Below are 17,079 nucleotides of genomic sequence, written 5' to 3'. Positions count from 1 at the left end.
AGGGGGACGTGGACGGGGGGATGTAGGGGGGTCAGGCAGGGATGGGACAGAAACGGATGCTACAGGAGGTCTCTTGTATTCTGCTCCTGAGATATTTGTCACGGCAACAACATCGCTCTTCCGCTTCCTGATTTGAAATGCCTGCAGTCGCCAGAATTAATCATCAAGTCACAGATGGGGGACCCCGTCCTGTCCCCCCGACCTCAATTTTCCCTGGTCGCTTTTGGGGGGGGAGGGGGGGGGGAGCTGGGAGGGGATTGTGGAGAGCCCAGAAGAGGCAGAAGATGCTGCCAGACCACAATCCGTTAGATGAGACTTCGCTGTCATGGCGACGTCATGGCGAACAGAGCACCCAAGGTGCCTCTGACGGCGCACAAAGCAGACGGGCCAAACGCACAGACTCACAAACACCACCTGTTCAAAAGACAACATGCTCTGAATCACTATAACCTGCTCCCCCCTGACTCCGCCCCCGCCACCCTCCACCACCTGCCCCATCCTGCGCTACTTGCCCAAATGTCTGATCTCCCGCTCCTGACGTATTGGGGGGGGGACTTATTTTCTTTGAAGCCACACTCATTGTCATAGGATTGCCAGGGTTTCGGGTAACCATGACAACCGGGGAAAACAATGGGAGGAGAGAAGCGACTCTTCCGACCCTGTGAGGCGAGGACGTGATTTTCAACAAAGCTGAATCTCTAATTTTGAAAAAGGGACTGCATGAAAACCATGCAAGTTCATCTTTATTCAGCTATGGAGTTCAATTTATGTAAATTAAAATACAGACATGTCTGGTATGAACCATGGAAAGAGTGCCTATTGTGTTAAAATAGGAGCTAAAGGGAATTGCATGATAAACATGCAGAAGTACCTTCAAGCAAAACGGATCAGAACTAAATTCTAATTTACTTACGTGAGAAGTGTCAGAAAAATACTGAATCGTTTCAGTTTTTTGATCTGTAACAGGTGGTTTTTTATTTCTCCTTTTCATGAGACGCTGATGAAAATTAATTTTTAAAATTACGATGCATTTTATTTTACATCCTCAAAAGCTCTTGAGTGTTCTCATTGAAAATCAGCTTTGAAGAAATCATATGGAGCGTATTCAATTTACCATCCGATATTCAGTGTGTGTGTGCGCGTGTGCCTGCGTGCGTGCGTGTGTGTGCGTCTGTGTGGAGTGTATGTGTGCATGCCTGAGTGCGTATGTGTGTGTTTGTGTGTGAGCTTGTGTGTGTGTGTGTGTGTGTGTACTTGCGAGTGCGCATGTGTGTGTGTGCGTATGTGTGTGCCTGCGTGCGTGCATGTGTGTGTGCGTCTGTGTGTGCACGTGTGTGAAGTGTGTGTGTGCATGCATGAGTGTGTATGTATGTGTGTTTGTGTGTGAGCTTGTGTGTTTGTGTGTGTGCTTGCGAGTGCGCATGTGTGTGTGTGTGTGTGCCTGCGTGCGTGTGTGTGGAGTATGTGTGTGTGCATGCATGAGTGTGTATGTGTGTGTGTTCGTGTGTGAGCTTGTGTGTGTGTGTGTGTGTGTGTGTGCTTGAGAGTGCACATGTGTGTGTGTGTGTGTGCAAGTGCGAAAGCGTGCGCGTACTTGTTTATGTGTGCATGCGTGTGTGTTTCAGCAGGTGTGTATGAGCTCTTATGTGTGTCTGTTTGCCTGCATGTATGTGTGTATGCATGCGCACACTTGCATTACATTAAGGCACATGAATCTGGCAGAAGATCACATCCAAGAGCCTTCCAATGTGGGAGCAACATGAGAGCTGTCACCTGATTTATGTGAACAATACCGCCTGAGCTGGCTAACATTTCCACACCGAGATGCAAATTCTAACAAATTCAAAATGCAAATTCTAGGCCGTCTGGGTAGTGTAGAGGTATAATCGCCTACCACCGCAGAGACCCGGGTTCAATCCCTGGCAGCGGTACTTGCAGCTTGGTCAGACGTTCCTACGAACACAATTGGCAGTGTTCGCGGGTGGGAAGTCGGTGAGGGTATGAGTCCTGATCGTTGCATTAGCGACTCCTACTGGTTGGTCGGGGCACCTGTCCAGTGGGGAGGGGATCCGGGGATAGCATGAACCTCCACACACCTTACGCTCTCCCAGTGAAACTCCTTGCTGTCAGGTGAAAAGAAGCAGCTGGCAACTCCACATGTATTTGGAGGAGGCATGTGGCAGTCTACAGCCTCTCCAGACCGACAGAGGAAAATTTTTCTCCCAGAAAACTGGGAGAAAAATGAAAAAAAAAAGTGAATTCTACTGTAACAAGCCCTAGGTAGAGACCTATGAAACCATTAAAACATAAGCTAAAACACCCTAATCTGGGTATACCCTAATTTTTTTTTTTACAGGCATTAAGCAGATGCACTTATCCAGACGAAGGTGTGTGTGTGTGTGGCTGGGTGTCTGTGTTTTTATGTGCATTTGTGTGGGTGTGTGTGTGAGCATGTTCATGTTCATTAGTGTGGGTGTGTTTGGGTGTGTGTGTGTGTCTGTGTCTGTGTGTGTGTCTGTGTGTGTGTGCATAGATGTGTGTGTGTCTGTGTGTGTGTGTGCGTATGTGTGTGTGTGAGCTGGCTTCCTTGCGCCAGGTGAAAATGAACAGGATTCTGAACAGACCAATGTGCCCCACAATGACCAACAACTAAAAGGGCAACAAGAGCGTTAGGCTCCATGCTTTTGCCTCCTGCAAAGGGTAACAACTCCAAGAGCCCGGATAGCTCAGTCGGTAGAGCATCAGACTTTTAATCTGAGGGTCCAGGGTTCAAGTCCCTGTTCGGGCGGACTGTCCTATTTTAAAAATGTCAAATAGCGTAAACAGCACGTGTTGTAAGTCATAAAGCACTAATTTCATGTGTGAGTCAAGGTGACATCTCACAGGAATGACTGAGGGTGGTAGTGTGTGTGTGTTATGGTCCGGAATCTGGGCTTGCAATCTAAGGGTGTACAGCTTGATTCCAAAGCAGGACGCTGCCATTCTACCTTAACTTGAGTAGAGGTGCTTATTCAGTCACATCTATCTGTACAAATGGACTGCAAAATGTAAGTCTCTTTGGATAAGACTGTCAAGTGCAACACAAAAAAAAAAAAAAAACATGATTTACATGAAAAAAGAATTTGATGCACGATAAGGAGAAGCAAGGGGGGGGGGGATATCGGGTTATGCAAAGCAAAAAAAAGAAAAAAACTGAATACAACTTATTCAACCAGAATGAAGTTGGAATTAGAGGGAGAACAAAGCCCGGCGCTCGCAGCTGTAATTAATGGTAATTGCGTTTCTGAGTGACGGCTTTCCGGGCCTCGGGCTCGTCGGGTCTGCGCGTGCAGACGCACCCGCAGCCGTTCCCTCCCTCAGCGGTGCTAATTTCGCGAAATGCCCCTCGCGCTCAAAGAGCTTCTTCTCAGAGGTTTAAGCACCATGCGTGCCCACATGCCCGCCCGCCCGGCTGTCACAGGAGGAGAGCGGGGCAGATTATACCCCTTCAGCTCGTCTTCTGCCTCCTTTAATGGTGCCGCAATGCTGGCTGGTTCAGAGAAACCGCCATCCTTGCATGTGTGCAGCGATTGGCTAGTCTCATTACATAAATACTTGAGAATGCCACGATTGAGAGAAGGGGCATAGATGTGCAACATATTGAAGAACTGTACAGAGAACAAGCTCCTCATAATTGATGTACGTACATTTTGTTAGGTGTAAGTCTTGTTGGGTAACTTTGTGTTTCATGTCAGGTCCCCCTTGCAAAAGAGATTTCAATCTCAATGGGGTTTTCCTCGTTAAATAACGGTTAAATTAAAAAAAAAAAAAAATGATCTCATATTGTTTAAATGCCAAAAAGGAAACTCTTCAGGAATTATTTTTCAGGCAGTGTACTCAGTGGAAGTGATGTCACAGTAGTTACCTAATGGTGACCCAATGACAGCCAATGTAGTATATTCCCTAGAATCCCCACCAATCAAGGACAGGGATGCAATGATAATTCAACATATAATGCCGACGTCATCAGACTGGATTTATTTGCTTTTGTAGGCCTGTTGTTCAGATGTGTGAGCAACATTTTATGTGCAATTTGTAATGCTGCCCTACTATTAATTGAGCAGTTATGTTCTGGTCCAACAGCTAGTAGCTAATAATCTGGCCCAAGTGCAACAACCTGTGCCATCATGCGTTAAGCTACAAAAACAAGCGAGCGAGCAACTGAACAGCAACATAAAAACGACTCATTTTTATTCCCCATTGCTTTCTCTCCTGATCCAAGAACCTTTTACTCTTTGGAGACTCGTGGGTTAATTCGTCAGCATCCATCCATCCCCGTCATCTATATCCGCTTATCCTGGGCAGGGTCGCGGGGGGTGCTGGAGCCTATCCCAGCGTGCATTGGGCAAGAGGCAGAAATTACACCCTGTACAAGGCCACCAATCCATCGCAGGGCTGTCTAATTCGTCAGCAGCATTTTTAAATTCAGACCGGTTGAAACGAGCGACGACAGACAGATCATGCGCAAGCTCTGATAAACTGAGAGCTGACAGTAATTGTTTGGCTCACCCAACCAGGCACCGTCGCTGTGCTCAGTGCTTAAGTGTATGGCATGTAGCAGACGCTCTTATCCAGAACGACTTACATTGTATCCAGTTACACAGCTGGATATATACTGGAGCAATGCAGGTTAAGTTCCTTGCTCAAGGGTACAACGGCAGTGTCCTACCGGGGAATCAAACATGCGATCTTTAGGTTACAAGACCAACTCCTTAGCCATTTTGCTACACTGCCACCCAAAAGTGTGACCAAAGTGCTTCACCCAGGTGGGTGGGACACCGTGGTTGTGGCCAAGGAGACCCTGTGCAGTGATTCTCTGTCAGGCACTGTGAGATCGTGAGACTAACAGCTCTGTGTTATGTGAAGGCAATTCATTACAGGTTACAGTGGCACACCTACCTCAGACTCAGGCATACTGAAACCACACACGCACACACACATGCACACACTCATAACTGCACACACACGCGCACACACACATGCACACACTCATAACTGCACACACACGCAGACACATGCAGACGGACAGACTCACACACACACACGGACACACATGGACACACAGACGGACGGACACACACACACACACACACACACACAAAAAGAAACATTCTGTGCCTCAGTCCATTCCCATCTCTGGACTCCTAGCCCAAGATTAAAAACATGCAAATGCAACGTGCAACACATCCGAACAAAAGCCCCCGTCAAAGGTGTCTCTCGTGCTCGATTTCTATTCCACTAAATATGCAGAGGGTGAACAAAATTCACAAAGAACACTGGGCTCCACACTGTTGACTCACACCTCGTTTTCATACTTGTACATTCCATGAGGGGCGACATAGCTCAGGAGGTAAGAGCGGTTGGCTGGCAGTCGGAGGGTTGCCGGTTCGATCCCCGCCCTGGGCGTGTCGAAGTGTCCCTGAGCAAAACCCCTAACTGCTCTGGTGAATGACAGGCATCAATTGTAAAGCGCTTTGGATAAAAGCTGTACAAAACCTCATTTACCATGAGGGTATGGGTTCCAGCCCCAGTAACTGCACAGCCATTTCTTGGTCAAGGCCGCTCGGCTCAGGGGAGTTTGAGCAGGTGGCAATAGTTCTGCTTTCCCTTCTTAAATGGATTTCTTTTCTTTTTTTTCTCTCTCCTTCATATCAGTTAATCTCAGCAACAGCTGAGCAGCTCAGCCTGTCAGAGGCATCATTGTCAGCTAAGCCAGGGGAGGAGGGGGGTGGGGGTGTGTGTGTGTGTGTGTGTGTGAGAGAGAGAGTGTGTGTGTGTGTGTGTGCACGTGTGTGTGGGTGTATGTGTGTGTGTGTGTGTGAGAGAGTGTGTGTGTTCCCCAAAAACCTTTTTATCTCAAGCTCCCCCAGAATGACTCGGTGCTCCATCTTTATAAAGTGCTCAATTGTTGTCTTTATGGAAACCCTCTATGGTAGGAATTAGAAACAACCCTTGCCAGAGACACAACCCTTGCACTAGATAGGGTTCCTCTATGGGGGAGCCTTTAGGAACCCTTTCTGCTGAGAATCCGCCCCCCATGGTTGGAGTCTGGAGACCCCGGCTCTCCATAGCTCTTATTTTTTGTGCATGTTAACCGGCTGGGCTTGTGAAGGCAACAGCGTTCTGACACAATCTCAACCCGTGGGGGGCCGCCTTGAAGCGAGTTTCGCACAATCCACAAACGCCAAAAGGCAGTTCGAATGTCAAAAAATGACCCAGAGATTTTGTGTTCTTTTCCGAAGATGATGATTTACAGTTCCACCCCAACCCCCCCCCCCCCCCCCCCCCCCCCCCCAGAGCAGAGCACCCACACAAACAAAAAACAGTCGACACTGCCGCCCTCCAGGACTGGAGTCTCACACTTGTGCTTTAGAGTGTATGGAAAGGGTTCTTCAGATCTGGGTAATATGACTAATCCTCCATTTAAAAATAGCATGTATATAAACCATGTTCTTAGTGAAGTATCTACAGACGCTATTATCTGTTTGCTCAAAAAATGCTCTTATCCAGAAAGGTCTACACAGCTGGCATTCACATGTAGTATATTGATGCTGATATACAGCATACATCATTTTTGATACGCTGAAACTGATGTACATACGCATAATTTGCATCATGGGTCAGAAATCGGTCAATAGTGTGGCTGCAGTATATGAAGCGGGCAGACATGGTGACGAAGTTTAGTTTCTGTTCGACCAAACATTAGAATGGTTAATGTAAGCATAGTCTGTGTGTGTGTGTGTGTGTGTGTGTGAGTACGTATGTGTGTCTAAATGGGTGTGTGTGTACGTGTGTGTTCACATGTGGGTATATAGTGTGTGTGTGAGTGTGTGTGTGTGTTCACATGTGGGTATATGTGTGCGTGTGTGTGTGTGTGTGTCAGTGCGTGTGTGTGTGTGGATGTTGCACAAATAAACACCCAAAAGCACAAAATTTTAAAAAAAGTGCTTCATGACAACCATGAGTGGGACTGAAGGAGAGGGAGAGAACAAGAGTGATGGAGAGGTGGTGGGAGATGGAAAAAGGAGGGAGTGAGTGATTTGAGAGGCAGAAAGAAGGCAGGACTGAGTGAGTAGGTGAATGAGTGGTAGAGCGAGATATAGAGAGATGTGGATATAGGTGCAGAGGTGGGGATGACTGGAGAGCAGAGAGGAGGTAAAGGCAGGAGGATATGCTTCATGAAAATGGCCTGAAACTGTTACACGCACACGCACACCCACACACACACACTCTCTCACTCACACACGCACACACACACACATTCACACACACACACGCTCTCTCACACACACACACACACACACGCATACACACACACGCACACACACTCTCTCACACTCACACACACACACACCCAACACACACACACATTCATGCACGCACGCACACTCACACACACATGCACACAGACACTTGTAATAGCACAACGTAATGATGAGTACAGGCCATTTAGCCCAATGCTTGCCATTTTCCTGACAAAATTAGGGCTCTGATTACCCACAGATTAGATAGTATCTAACACCATATTGTGCCTAGTTTCTGCCTCTACTACGTGACCTGGCAGGCTATTCCACACACTGACTACTCCCTGCGTGAAAAAAATTATTCTTAATGTCTGTGTGGAATTTACCTTTCGCTAATTTTCATTTATGTCCCCTTGTTCTATTAACAGAACTCAACCGGAAGAATCTCCTGTAATAACACAACTACACACACAAAAACACACGCTGTTACGTCCCTCCGCCTCAGGTGGGGGCGCTGGCTGTTTGGGTACGTGTTTGTCTTGTTACAGTTAATTGCGAGCACCTATGGCGGTGCCCTTTTAAGAAGCCTGGAGTTGGCTTCTCAGGAAGATGGGGGCTTTTTCGCCTCACCTCTCGACCATGGCCTGGTCTTGATTTTATCTTGTGTTTTGCAGCTATTTTAGTATTCCTTATGGGTAGTTGAATAAAGTTATTGGTTATTTTGGGAAGCCTTGGTTTTGGCTTCGTTATGTTTGCGGTGGCTTGAGAGCAACCGTAACATAAATGGGGGCTCCTCCGGGATCTGCTGATCCGGTCTGTATTCTCTAGCCTTTATCTCGCTTGAACACAGTTTTGTTAGTATGGAAGTTTTTCGCGTTTGTGGGGTGCGGCGGTAGAGTTGACTGTGTTATTGATTTGCTGAGTTTCCCTCAGGTAGCTATAGTCGTCGGGCATGTCCTTCGGGCGTGTCACTTTTTATTTTGCCTTTCTTATTTTTGGTGTTAATTCTGGGTGGGGGTACGCTCTGGTTCGCTGTGGGAGACTATTCAATTGGTCTTTCATTAGCGTTCAAGGGTTTTGCGTTTAAAAGCCGCCTCGAGCCCGGTGAATACACTGAAGACTAGGTTAGTTTTTTTTAGTTAGATTTCTGTTGCTATAGGCCTAGGTAGTTAGGACCTGGGGGGAAGCCCTAGCAGCCCACACCAGTCAAAGTAATACCACAATGACCTCAGTTGTTGTAAATGGCGATTATTAGTATCCCTTGAGATTTTGCTCAGGCGGAGGACGCTAGGACGAGAGCTTGGGGCTTGTTCCGGTAAAGTAATCCTAGTTCGTGTTTAGTAAAAACGCGTTTTGGTATATTGATATCCTTTCTTGTACCGCCTTGGGGAGTAGCTATAGCTACTATCGTGCAGTTTTCGGTCTCCGAACATTGTCACTGTCCTTGTCCATTTAGTGTTAAAGGAGTACCATGGTGATTTTCACACTTTCTCAGTTGTATGTGCTATTTACACACGAGGCATTGAAGAAACACAATGAGTAACATTAAATATGTCCGTTCTGTATTTTTGGAGAAATATGCGTTTTAAATTTATCGTCCTATTTTCAACCGGTTGAGAGTTATCAACTTGGTGCGTCACGAACACAGTAACTACTCCCCTTTCCACGCCCCGTAAACCCCTGGATGTTTTTTAGACTCTGCTCGAGACCTATAGCTTGCGCCGCTGGCTTACAGGCAAGACAATGCAAATATTTGACTAACGTTAGGTTCATTTAAATTAGAGTGCCTTTTAAGGACTATTAGATTATTTCGGGTTATATTCATTTAGCTAGCTAGCTAACGTTAGCTAGCTAGGTAGTTTGCTTTCATAAGGCAATGTTATCGATAACGTTAGCTAGCTAGTTTGCTTTTATGAGGACGTTATAGTTGTGCTTTTATCTTAACTTGGCTAGCTAGATAGCAAAAATTATAATTGGATACAAGTCAACGTCCTTACCGTAGCTATCTATCGATACTTGATATACTACTAAGCTAGCTAGTTTGTGAAAAGTGCACGGTCTGTCAATCGTAGCTAACTGACAGTTCTCATTACCACGCCCAGACGGTTCGGGTGAACTTTTATAGTGGGAAATTTAGGCTTAGAAAAATACGTTTTAAAGTACATTTAAATGACTGAATAATAAAAAAAATTATGCACATTTGTTTTGTTGTTGCCTAAAGACAACTGGGAAGTGTCACGTTCAACCACCATGGTACTCCTTTAACGATGGCTTCGGTCCTAGACGATTATATTGCGGAAACCTCCGATAAACTGCTCGAGCCTCGAGATGTAACGTTGAGTTTGCTCGAGTGTCTGTTTACTTGCGCGGGGTATTATAGACTAATAGTCCCTTGAGCTTTTACTGAACATCCTTTCACTACCAGTATTTAATTGAATTGCCATCTATGCTATGGCTGAGTCTGGATTCGAGTAATTACTATTTGAATTCAGTCAGCTAGATGTGTCTGGATGTGCATCAATTGTATGGCTGGCAAGTGAAAAAGTTCCTGCGGCGTCGCATGCGTGCGGCGCGCCCAGAGTTCCTGCGGCGTCGCATGCGTGCGGCGCGCCCAGAGTTCCTGCGGCGTCGCATGCGTGCGGCGCGCCCAGAGTTCCTGCGGCGTCGCATGCGTGCGGCGCGCCCAGAGTTCCTGCAGCGTTTCTGTGTCTGTCTCCCCTTGTTCTCTTTGTTTTGGGAACTGGTGTCTCCAGCTGGTGGTGGGGGTGTTACGTCCCTCCGCCTCAGTTGGGGCGCTGGCTGTTTGGATACGTGTTTGTCTTGTTACAGTTAATTGAGAGCACCTGTGGCGGTGCCCTTTTAAGCTATTTTAGTATTCCTTATGGGTAGTTGAATAAAGTTATTGGTTATTTTGGGAAGCCTTGGTTTTGGCTTCGTTATGTTTGCGGGGGCTTGAGAGCAACCGTAACACACGCGTGCGCGCACACACACACACAGACACGACAGCACTGCTTGTCAAGTTTCCCATATTCTGTTCCACAGTGGCACCTCCCCTGTCCCTCCTCTATTCCCATTCTCCCTCCCATGTTTTCACACTGATCTCCTTCTCCCCCATGAATCCTATTCCTTTCTTTCTACCCATCTCATCAAAACAGTTTTTTTTTTTTTTCCTCCGTTCAGAGACCCTCCACGGCCTGTTTTTCTCTCTCACACCATTCTGACCCCAGTTTTCAGCGACGGACTCTCAAACCTTACGGTGGGACAACAGGTCCCCCTGCTGGACACGTTACGCAGACTTTGCTGTGGCTTCGCTTTTGACAAGGCCGTGGGAGAGGGGGTGGTCGAAAGCTTTAATATCCTCCTTGAGATTATGTAGTATTATAATGGAGCCCAGCGAAACTAATATTGATCCTAGTGGGTCAGGTAGGAAGCATAAGGTGGGGCACGTAGTCCATGCACAGGTAATAACTTGCTTCCATGTTCCCCCCACACCAAACATTTCTATTGTTGGAGATTCTGAGTCGTTGTTGGCCTGGCCAATGCTGCTAAGTAAACTGAATGATTTTTATTTCGTAGGAAGTGTAACCTTAGTTGGTGAGGAAGTGAATGGACAGGCGGTGTATGTCTGAGTCAGCACTACACGGGTGTTTTGTTTACTGTTACCACGTTTAAAGTTTTATGCGCAGTGTTTTATGAAATGATGCAGTATTTAAGAGGTAACTAATTTCACGTTGTCGGACTGCTGTGGGGTACGTCGGGAGAGCCAATGTGTCAGAAGGGTTGGCGGCGCCTTCTATAGTGGGCGAGTCAGCTGCAAATCTTGTACACATTGCACGTATGATCTGGAACTATTGTTTTCTGTATTGTAAATATTCATTGTGTCTATTTAAATGGATTTTGGTGCTGTCTTGTGTGATTTTAGACCATGTGTTTAGCCACTGCTTTTTTGGGTCTCAATTATTTTGAAGTCGAGCCTTATAATTATAAGGGGTACCCTGTAAGCTGAAAGCACTGTTGCACTGTATAGTGCATTATGATATACACAGATCAGCCACAACATTAAAACCACCTGCATTTTTCTGCTTTAATATTCTATTCTCTCTGTTTGTAATCAAACAATTCACACAAGGTCAAAGTGCAGAATCAGAGCTTTTATTAAAGAGTATTCTTACACATTTTGGTTTCTCCATGTAGTAATTACAGCACTTTTTCTTTTCTTTTTTTTATACACGGTCCCCTTAAAAACGGTTGGGAAAATACGCATCACTGACGACGCATTGACAATCTGTCGGATGTGATGGCCCGGTCTGCCCGGTTGCTGCTCTGTTCTCATTTTCGTGTTACATTTACATTTATTTAAAATGTGCAGGTATGTAGTGGGCTTATCATGGGGATGATGCAGTGCACCTGTGAAAAGTGACCAGTGCGCCCCCACCCCCAACCCCCCACGCAGTTCTGCCTCTCGACTCCCTCCTTTGTTGGGGACTTCTTCAGTTTCTAATTATATTGTGGTATGACTGTGTTGATCTGGCAAAGCACTTTGAGCTACATACTCTGTATGAAAGGTGCTATATAAATAAAGTTATTATTAGTATTATTCTGACATGGGTGTCTCGTGATAGGCAGCCGAATGCATCTTTAAATAGCTTGGCCGAATAGTTAAACTGGCAGTAGTTGGGTCGTCTGTCAGGTCCATTATATTTTCGGAGGGAGCTTGACCTTTAATAAAGGCGATGGGTGTTGTATCCAGTAAATGGGCTGCATTTATATAGCGCTTTTATCCAAAGCGCTTTACAACTGATGCCTCTCATTCGCCAGAGCAGTTAGGGGTTAGGTGTCTTGCTCAAGGACACTTCGACACGCCCAGGGCGGGGTTTGAACCGGCAACCCTCCGACTGCCAGACAACCGGTCTTGCCTCCTGAGCTATGTCACCCCATAGGGTACTGATATCTTTGAAAAGCACTCTCGGATTGTTCGTATTGTTAGAGACAATTTTAGGGAAGTGGGCTCGTCCCTGCCCGCATAGCTTTGTGTGCGTGCGTGGTAAGTTCTTCGTTTTTGCCGTGTTTTAGTAGCGTGAGAAGATCCGGACACAGCCAGCCGACACAAGTATTCAGCCTTGAACTTGTTTTATTCTTTGGGAAGTAACTTACGAGCTGTTACTCCAACCTGCAACACAGCACAGTTTATCTATCGCTCGTAAAACTCTGGCAAGCTAGCTATCTTCCCTCCGACGCAATATCCTCACACTACTCTCCCTCCTCTCCACCATCGAGAGATACAAGAACTCCACGCCCCCCCCCCCCCCCCCCCCCCGTTTTCTCTTCACCTTCTCACGCACTTTACACAACCACCTCTCTGTACACTTACGGAAGCCTTCCCCCAGTCCAAAAACTATGTAAGTGGATGCAGCAGTTCAGTCTCACATGTCACATGTATGTATGTACATGTGAGTGATTGAGAGAGAGTGAGTGTATAAATTCCCTCCGAATATATTTGGTGTGTGTGTGTGTGTGCGCAGGTGAGGGCTGTGCCTGTGGGGAGGCGGGGATATGTGGTGTGGCTGGAGCATCGGGGCTGGGGTATTGCTTGTCACCGACAATGACTGCACCCGATCATTTGTTTGCGCATTGATGTGTAACTGTACTGGTGGGGACACTGAGTCAACCCGTATCAGCGTCAATGTTTAATATAACGACGTACTGCATGAGAAATTGTGCACCATGAAATGATCCTGCTGTTTATACACATTACGCAGTAACTGTGCAACCTAGTGACAGTTGTACGTGGTAGGCTGGTCCTGATGCTCCTCCCACTGCATTCTGCATTTTTTTAATGAACTCTGCTTTGTGTGCGCGAGTATTTTGTAACTTTCTTTTTTGTTTGTACGGCGAGAACAAATTGTTTTTTTTTTCCACTAAACCACTAAACCTTCCTTCCGGCCCTTTTAAAAGATCACTGGACTTACGACTGAACATCACCGTCGACACGGTACTGATTTATTAGCTTTGGCCCTGCCCACTGACCTGAGACGTTTTCTCCGCTGAGACTCTGAAGCTCCCTGAAGGAGGAGAACGGTTCCTTGTTGTTGAGACAGGCGGCTGCGTTATTGCTCGGGAGTGTTGATGCTGTCGACTCTTTCTCGCCCTCCTTCCGTCTCTCAAAAATAGGAGAAAAAACAAGCTCTTCTACTGCCTTTAAAATTCCCCTCTCTCTTTTTTTTTCTCCCTCCCTCCCTCCCTCCCTCCCTGGAAAATAGTAGAAAATACTACAGCCTGCCTCTCTCTCTCTCATTGTCTCTCTTTTGTGTTCGGGGCTGATCAGATCAGAGGGAACGATGTTGGAGGGGATTTTACCCCAGATACACCCACCTGTGACCCTTCTGGGGGTGGTGCTGGTGCTGCTTTTGCTCTACCTGCTGTCCTCCACCACTGGGCCTGGAAAAGAACCACCGGGACCCAGACCCCTGCCCCTCCTCGGGAACCTGCTCCACCTGGACCTCAAACAGCTCCAAGTGTCTCTCTGTGAGGTAAGGACAAAAAAAAACATGAAAATGTGTGACAATGCGAGGAAACAGAACTGCAAGCTTTTCTGTGACATTTCTCTAGAGAAGAATATTCAATAGGAACAGAGGCTCCTCTTTAAAACTGCAGAAATTTTACATGTCCTGAAGTTCAGAGAAATAACCGGTTGGTCCAGGTCTGCGGGCAAGGTAGTATTATGAGCCTTGCTTTCAAAAGACTCTCAGTATTATGAGCCTTGCTTTCAGAAGATTGTTTTCTGACAAAAAGCAGTGGCATGCTCGTGACATTTAATCCTCAGCCAGTAAGCTGAGTTTAAAGCGGCTTTAGAAAGAGCTCCAAAAATGCACTGATTTAGACAGGAAATGGATGCACTGTCCAAGCCATCTGTTCGAATGCTTAGCCTGAGCATGTACACATCTGTGGATCAGTTTTCTCTGCCCGTTTTTTTTTTCTCCCCCCCCCCCCCCCCCCCTCATTCGTGTACTTGCGTGCTCTACCTTCGGTGAAAGACAACAAGAAGTGGAGTTTTTAAAAAAACGTTTTTACCGTTGTATTTTTGTCCAGCGTTAAAATATTTATTTCCACGTCCGGCATGATATGTATGACTTGAGCAACGCAAACTTAAGAAATATGCATAAATATAACATGTTTAAGGCCTCACTGTTTAAAATGTTAATGTTTAACATGTTAATGAAAATGACCATAAACATTGGCTAAAGCATGCCTTTTTTTTCTGGTACATACAACTGTTATTGAATGCATAGTTTTAAACATTAACTTGAAAAGTTTTCTTTGGTCGGATACTCTTTCCCGGAGTGACGTAAGCCCACTCACGGTTATCGGTAACAGTGGCAGGCGAGTCACCAGGGTCGCACTCAAATCAAAACTTAGACTTGGAACTTGTCCGTGGCTGCTCGATTGCTGCTCTCTTGCTGGATTGTTTGTGTCCGACACACACACACACACTTCTTGTTTACGGTGGAAAGAGTAACCCGGTGGTGTTTGGGGGTATAAAAAGGTCCCGTTCCACGGCAATCTCCAGGTTGTGGGGCAATTGTCTTTTCAGCTGTGTTTTTCAGCCTTCTTATCTTTACAACTCCACGTGAGCACAGGCAGTGATATTATCAAGACCACGGACAGTCAGAATTTAACCTTACAGGGCCGAATGGTAGGCGTGTGTCACCAGCTTCAGACAGTAGTGTGAATTCAACGCTCTTTGGAAACATAAAACAAGCTTGTCAGAAATGTGAGGCTATTTTTATTCTGTGTTACTTCAATTACCCTGCTGTTAATTGGGAATTGATGACAGGACTATGGAAAAGTTAGGGAGAATTTTTGGACGTTATAAAATATAGATGACCTTTTTTTGGCTCAGTATGTCAGCCAGCCTACAAGAGGGAAATCAATTCTGAACCTATGTAATGATCCCGAAGAATTTGTAGCACAGAGGTAATTGATCCACTTGGGACTATCAATCATTCTGCAGTTAGTTTTGATGTGTTTTTGCAAATTAACAAGGTCTTCTCTACAGCTAGAATTTGTCATTTTAGATGAGCCGATTTGAAAAAGATGCTAGCAAATGACGTAATATCGACTGAGTGCAACTTCTTGACTGCAAGACTGTGAATGAAAAGTGGGGCAGGTTCAAAAGAGTTATTCTTGTGGTACAATGTAAATTTATTCCAAATGTAAGGAAAAGTAGTAGAAGAAGCAGTTTTCCCTTGACCTCGATGGAAAACGTCATGAGGTCAAGGAAAGATGTGAAGGAGAATTCATAAGGATTTAGGAAAAGACAACCGCGGTGCTAAGAGAATCCGACTGCACTTCCACTAGGCTACGTAATTATTTGACGGCGGATGTTATTGACGTAGGTCTGCCGTGGTAAAACTACAATTTTCCAAAGATGGACTACTAAATTGCATCTTAGATACTTCCCCACTTGCATTCTTACTGTGTTGTTTCATGCGGGCTATATAAATGTGGACAACCCAGTGAAAAATATTACTTCATTACCAAGGTTGGAATTGAAATTTTAAAAAAGGAATATAGGCTACCAGTCAAGTAAAACGAAATGGTTGTCACGTTGAGAATGGTTGCTCACACTCACCCTCCTGTCCACTCATATTTATCGACATGAATCCCAATTAAATGGTAAATAGACTGCATTTATATAGTGCTTTTATCTATATATTTATATATCCAAAGCGCTTTACAATTCTGCCGTCCAAAGGCTAACCGCAGTAACTACATTTTTGGCGAAATTGAGTTATAACTAAAAATGAACTTCTTGATATCTGTTTTATCTTGTGACGAAGTTTCAGAGTTCAATTTTGCTTTATTTTAGAGAAAAAACTGTATAAAAATTGCAGTAACTACAAAACCCGACTCAAAACCATGGCAGACCGCAGTCAGTGAAGTTACTGCGGTCTGCTTTGGGATTCTACCGGCCGATTTCGCGCTCTACCCATCTAAGTTACCTCACGCGACTGTTTGGGATTCTACCACCAGCCGATTTCACCCATCTAACCTCACACAACAAAGCTGTTTAAGGTGGCACTATCCAGGGGAAAGAGGATAGTGGAACTGGTTTTGAAAAGAAAATACACAGGTAGGCTAAGTAACGATGACATTAAGCGTTGAGAAACTAGCAATCGCATTATAAAACATCTGTCAGCCTAGCTATATATGCTGACTGGCAGGCGATGTTTAGTTAGCTAGCGTTAGTTTACCTGCTCCCTGAAAGCTGTTACATTATCATCTGTAACTTCACATCATCGCCGATGCCATGTCATGCACTTCAAGATTGTTTACAGTCTAGCCTACGCATTGTGGATATTTGCCATGGATACGAGTGCGGAGAAAGAAGTGCATGTATCCGCAAATAATGTTGATTAAAAATGTGCAAAATTTCATACTGTAAATGAAAATAAATGTAGGCTATAAGGTCTAGGCTACTCGCTAAAACTGCCTATTTGGGGAGAGCTGGCTACATATGATATATATAGCATTGAGTAGCACATGTATTGAGTAGCCTATTTTGTGGATTAATTGTATTGATACTCAAGGAAAATCAGGAAGTTTCTGCCACTGCTTAGTGATTAAAACGCGAAGACGCTGTGTACCACTTTCCGATTGATTAGTCAGATCGTTTGCATGCTTGTTAATCACTGAAAATTAATTAAAACAGTTCGAGATCAATGATTAGTTTAAAGGAAAGTTTTGCGCCCCACCAATTTTCAGCTCACAAGTCGCTGCTGTTTAAAACATGTAA

At 45.4% G+C, this 17,079-nt stretch overlaps 1 protein-coding gene and 1 non-coding gene across 6 annotated transcripts in view; both read left to right on the top strand.

Moving 5' to 3' along the window:
* LOC118219617 (cytochrome P450 2K1-like) overlaps positions 1 to 17,079 on the top strand; it is a 607,214-nt gene that overhangs the window by 576,827 nt on the left and 13,308 nt on the right. The window contains exons 1-2 of one of the 5 annotated variants that reach the window (XM_035402938.1): positions 12,302 to 12,682; positions 13,609 to 13,813. In XM_035402938.1, coding sequence (XP_035258829.1) covers positions 13,622 to 13,813 — 192 coding nt within the window. In that variant the 5' untranslated portion in view covers positions 12,302 to 12,682; positions 13,609 to 13,621. Of the gene's footprint in view, positions 1 to 12,301; positions 12,683 to 12,837; positions 13,400 to 13,605; positions 13,814 to 17,079 lie in introns of those variants that run through there. The other 4 variants (XM_035402936.1, XM_035402937.1, XM_035402935.1 and 1 more) reach the window with 4 other exon arrangements.
* On the top strand, positions 2,716 to 2,788 carry trnak-uuu. Its single transcript has one exon. It is a non-coding gene; the product is annotated as a tRNA-Lys (tRNA).

Source organism: Anguilla anguilla, chromosome 2 (assembly GCF_013347855.1).
Source record: "Anguilla anguilla isolate fAngAng1 chromosome 2, fAngAng1.pri, whole genome shotgun sequence".
Lineage (NCBI taxonomy): Eukaryota > Metazoa > Chordata > Actinopteri > Anguilliformes > Anguillidae > Anguilla > Anguilla anguilla.
Note: the sequence above shows the minus strand (reverse complement) of the source record. Positions and strands in the feature narration are given on the sequence as shown.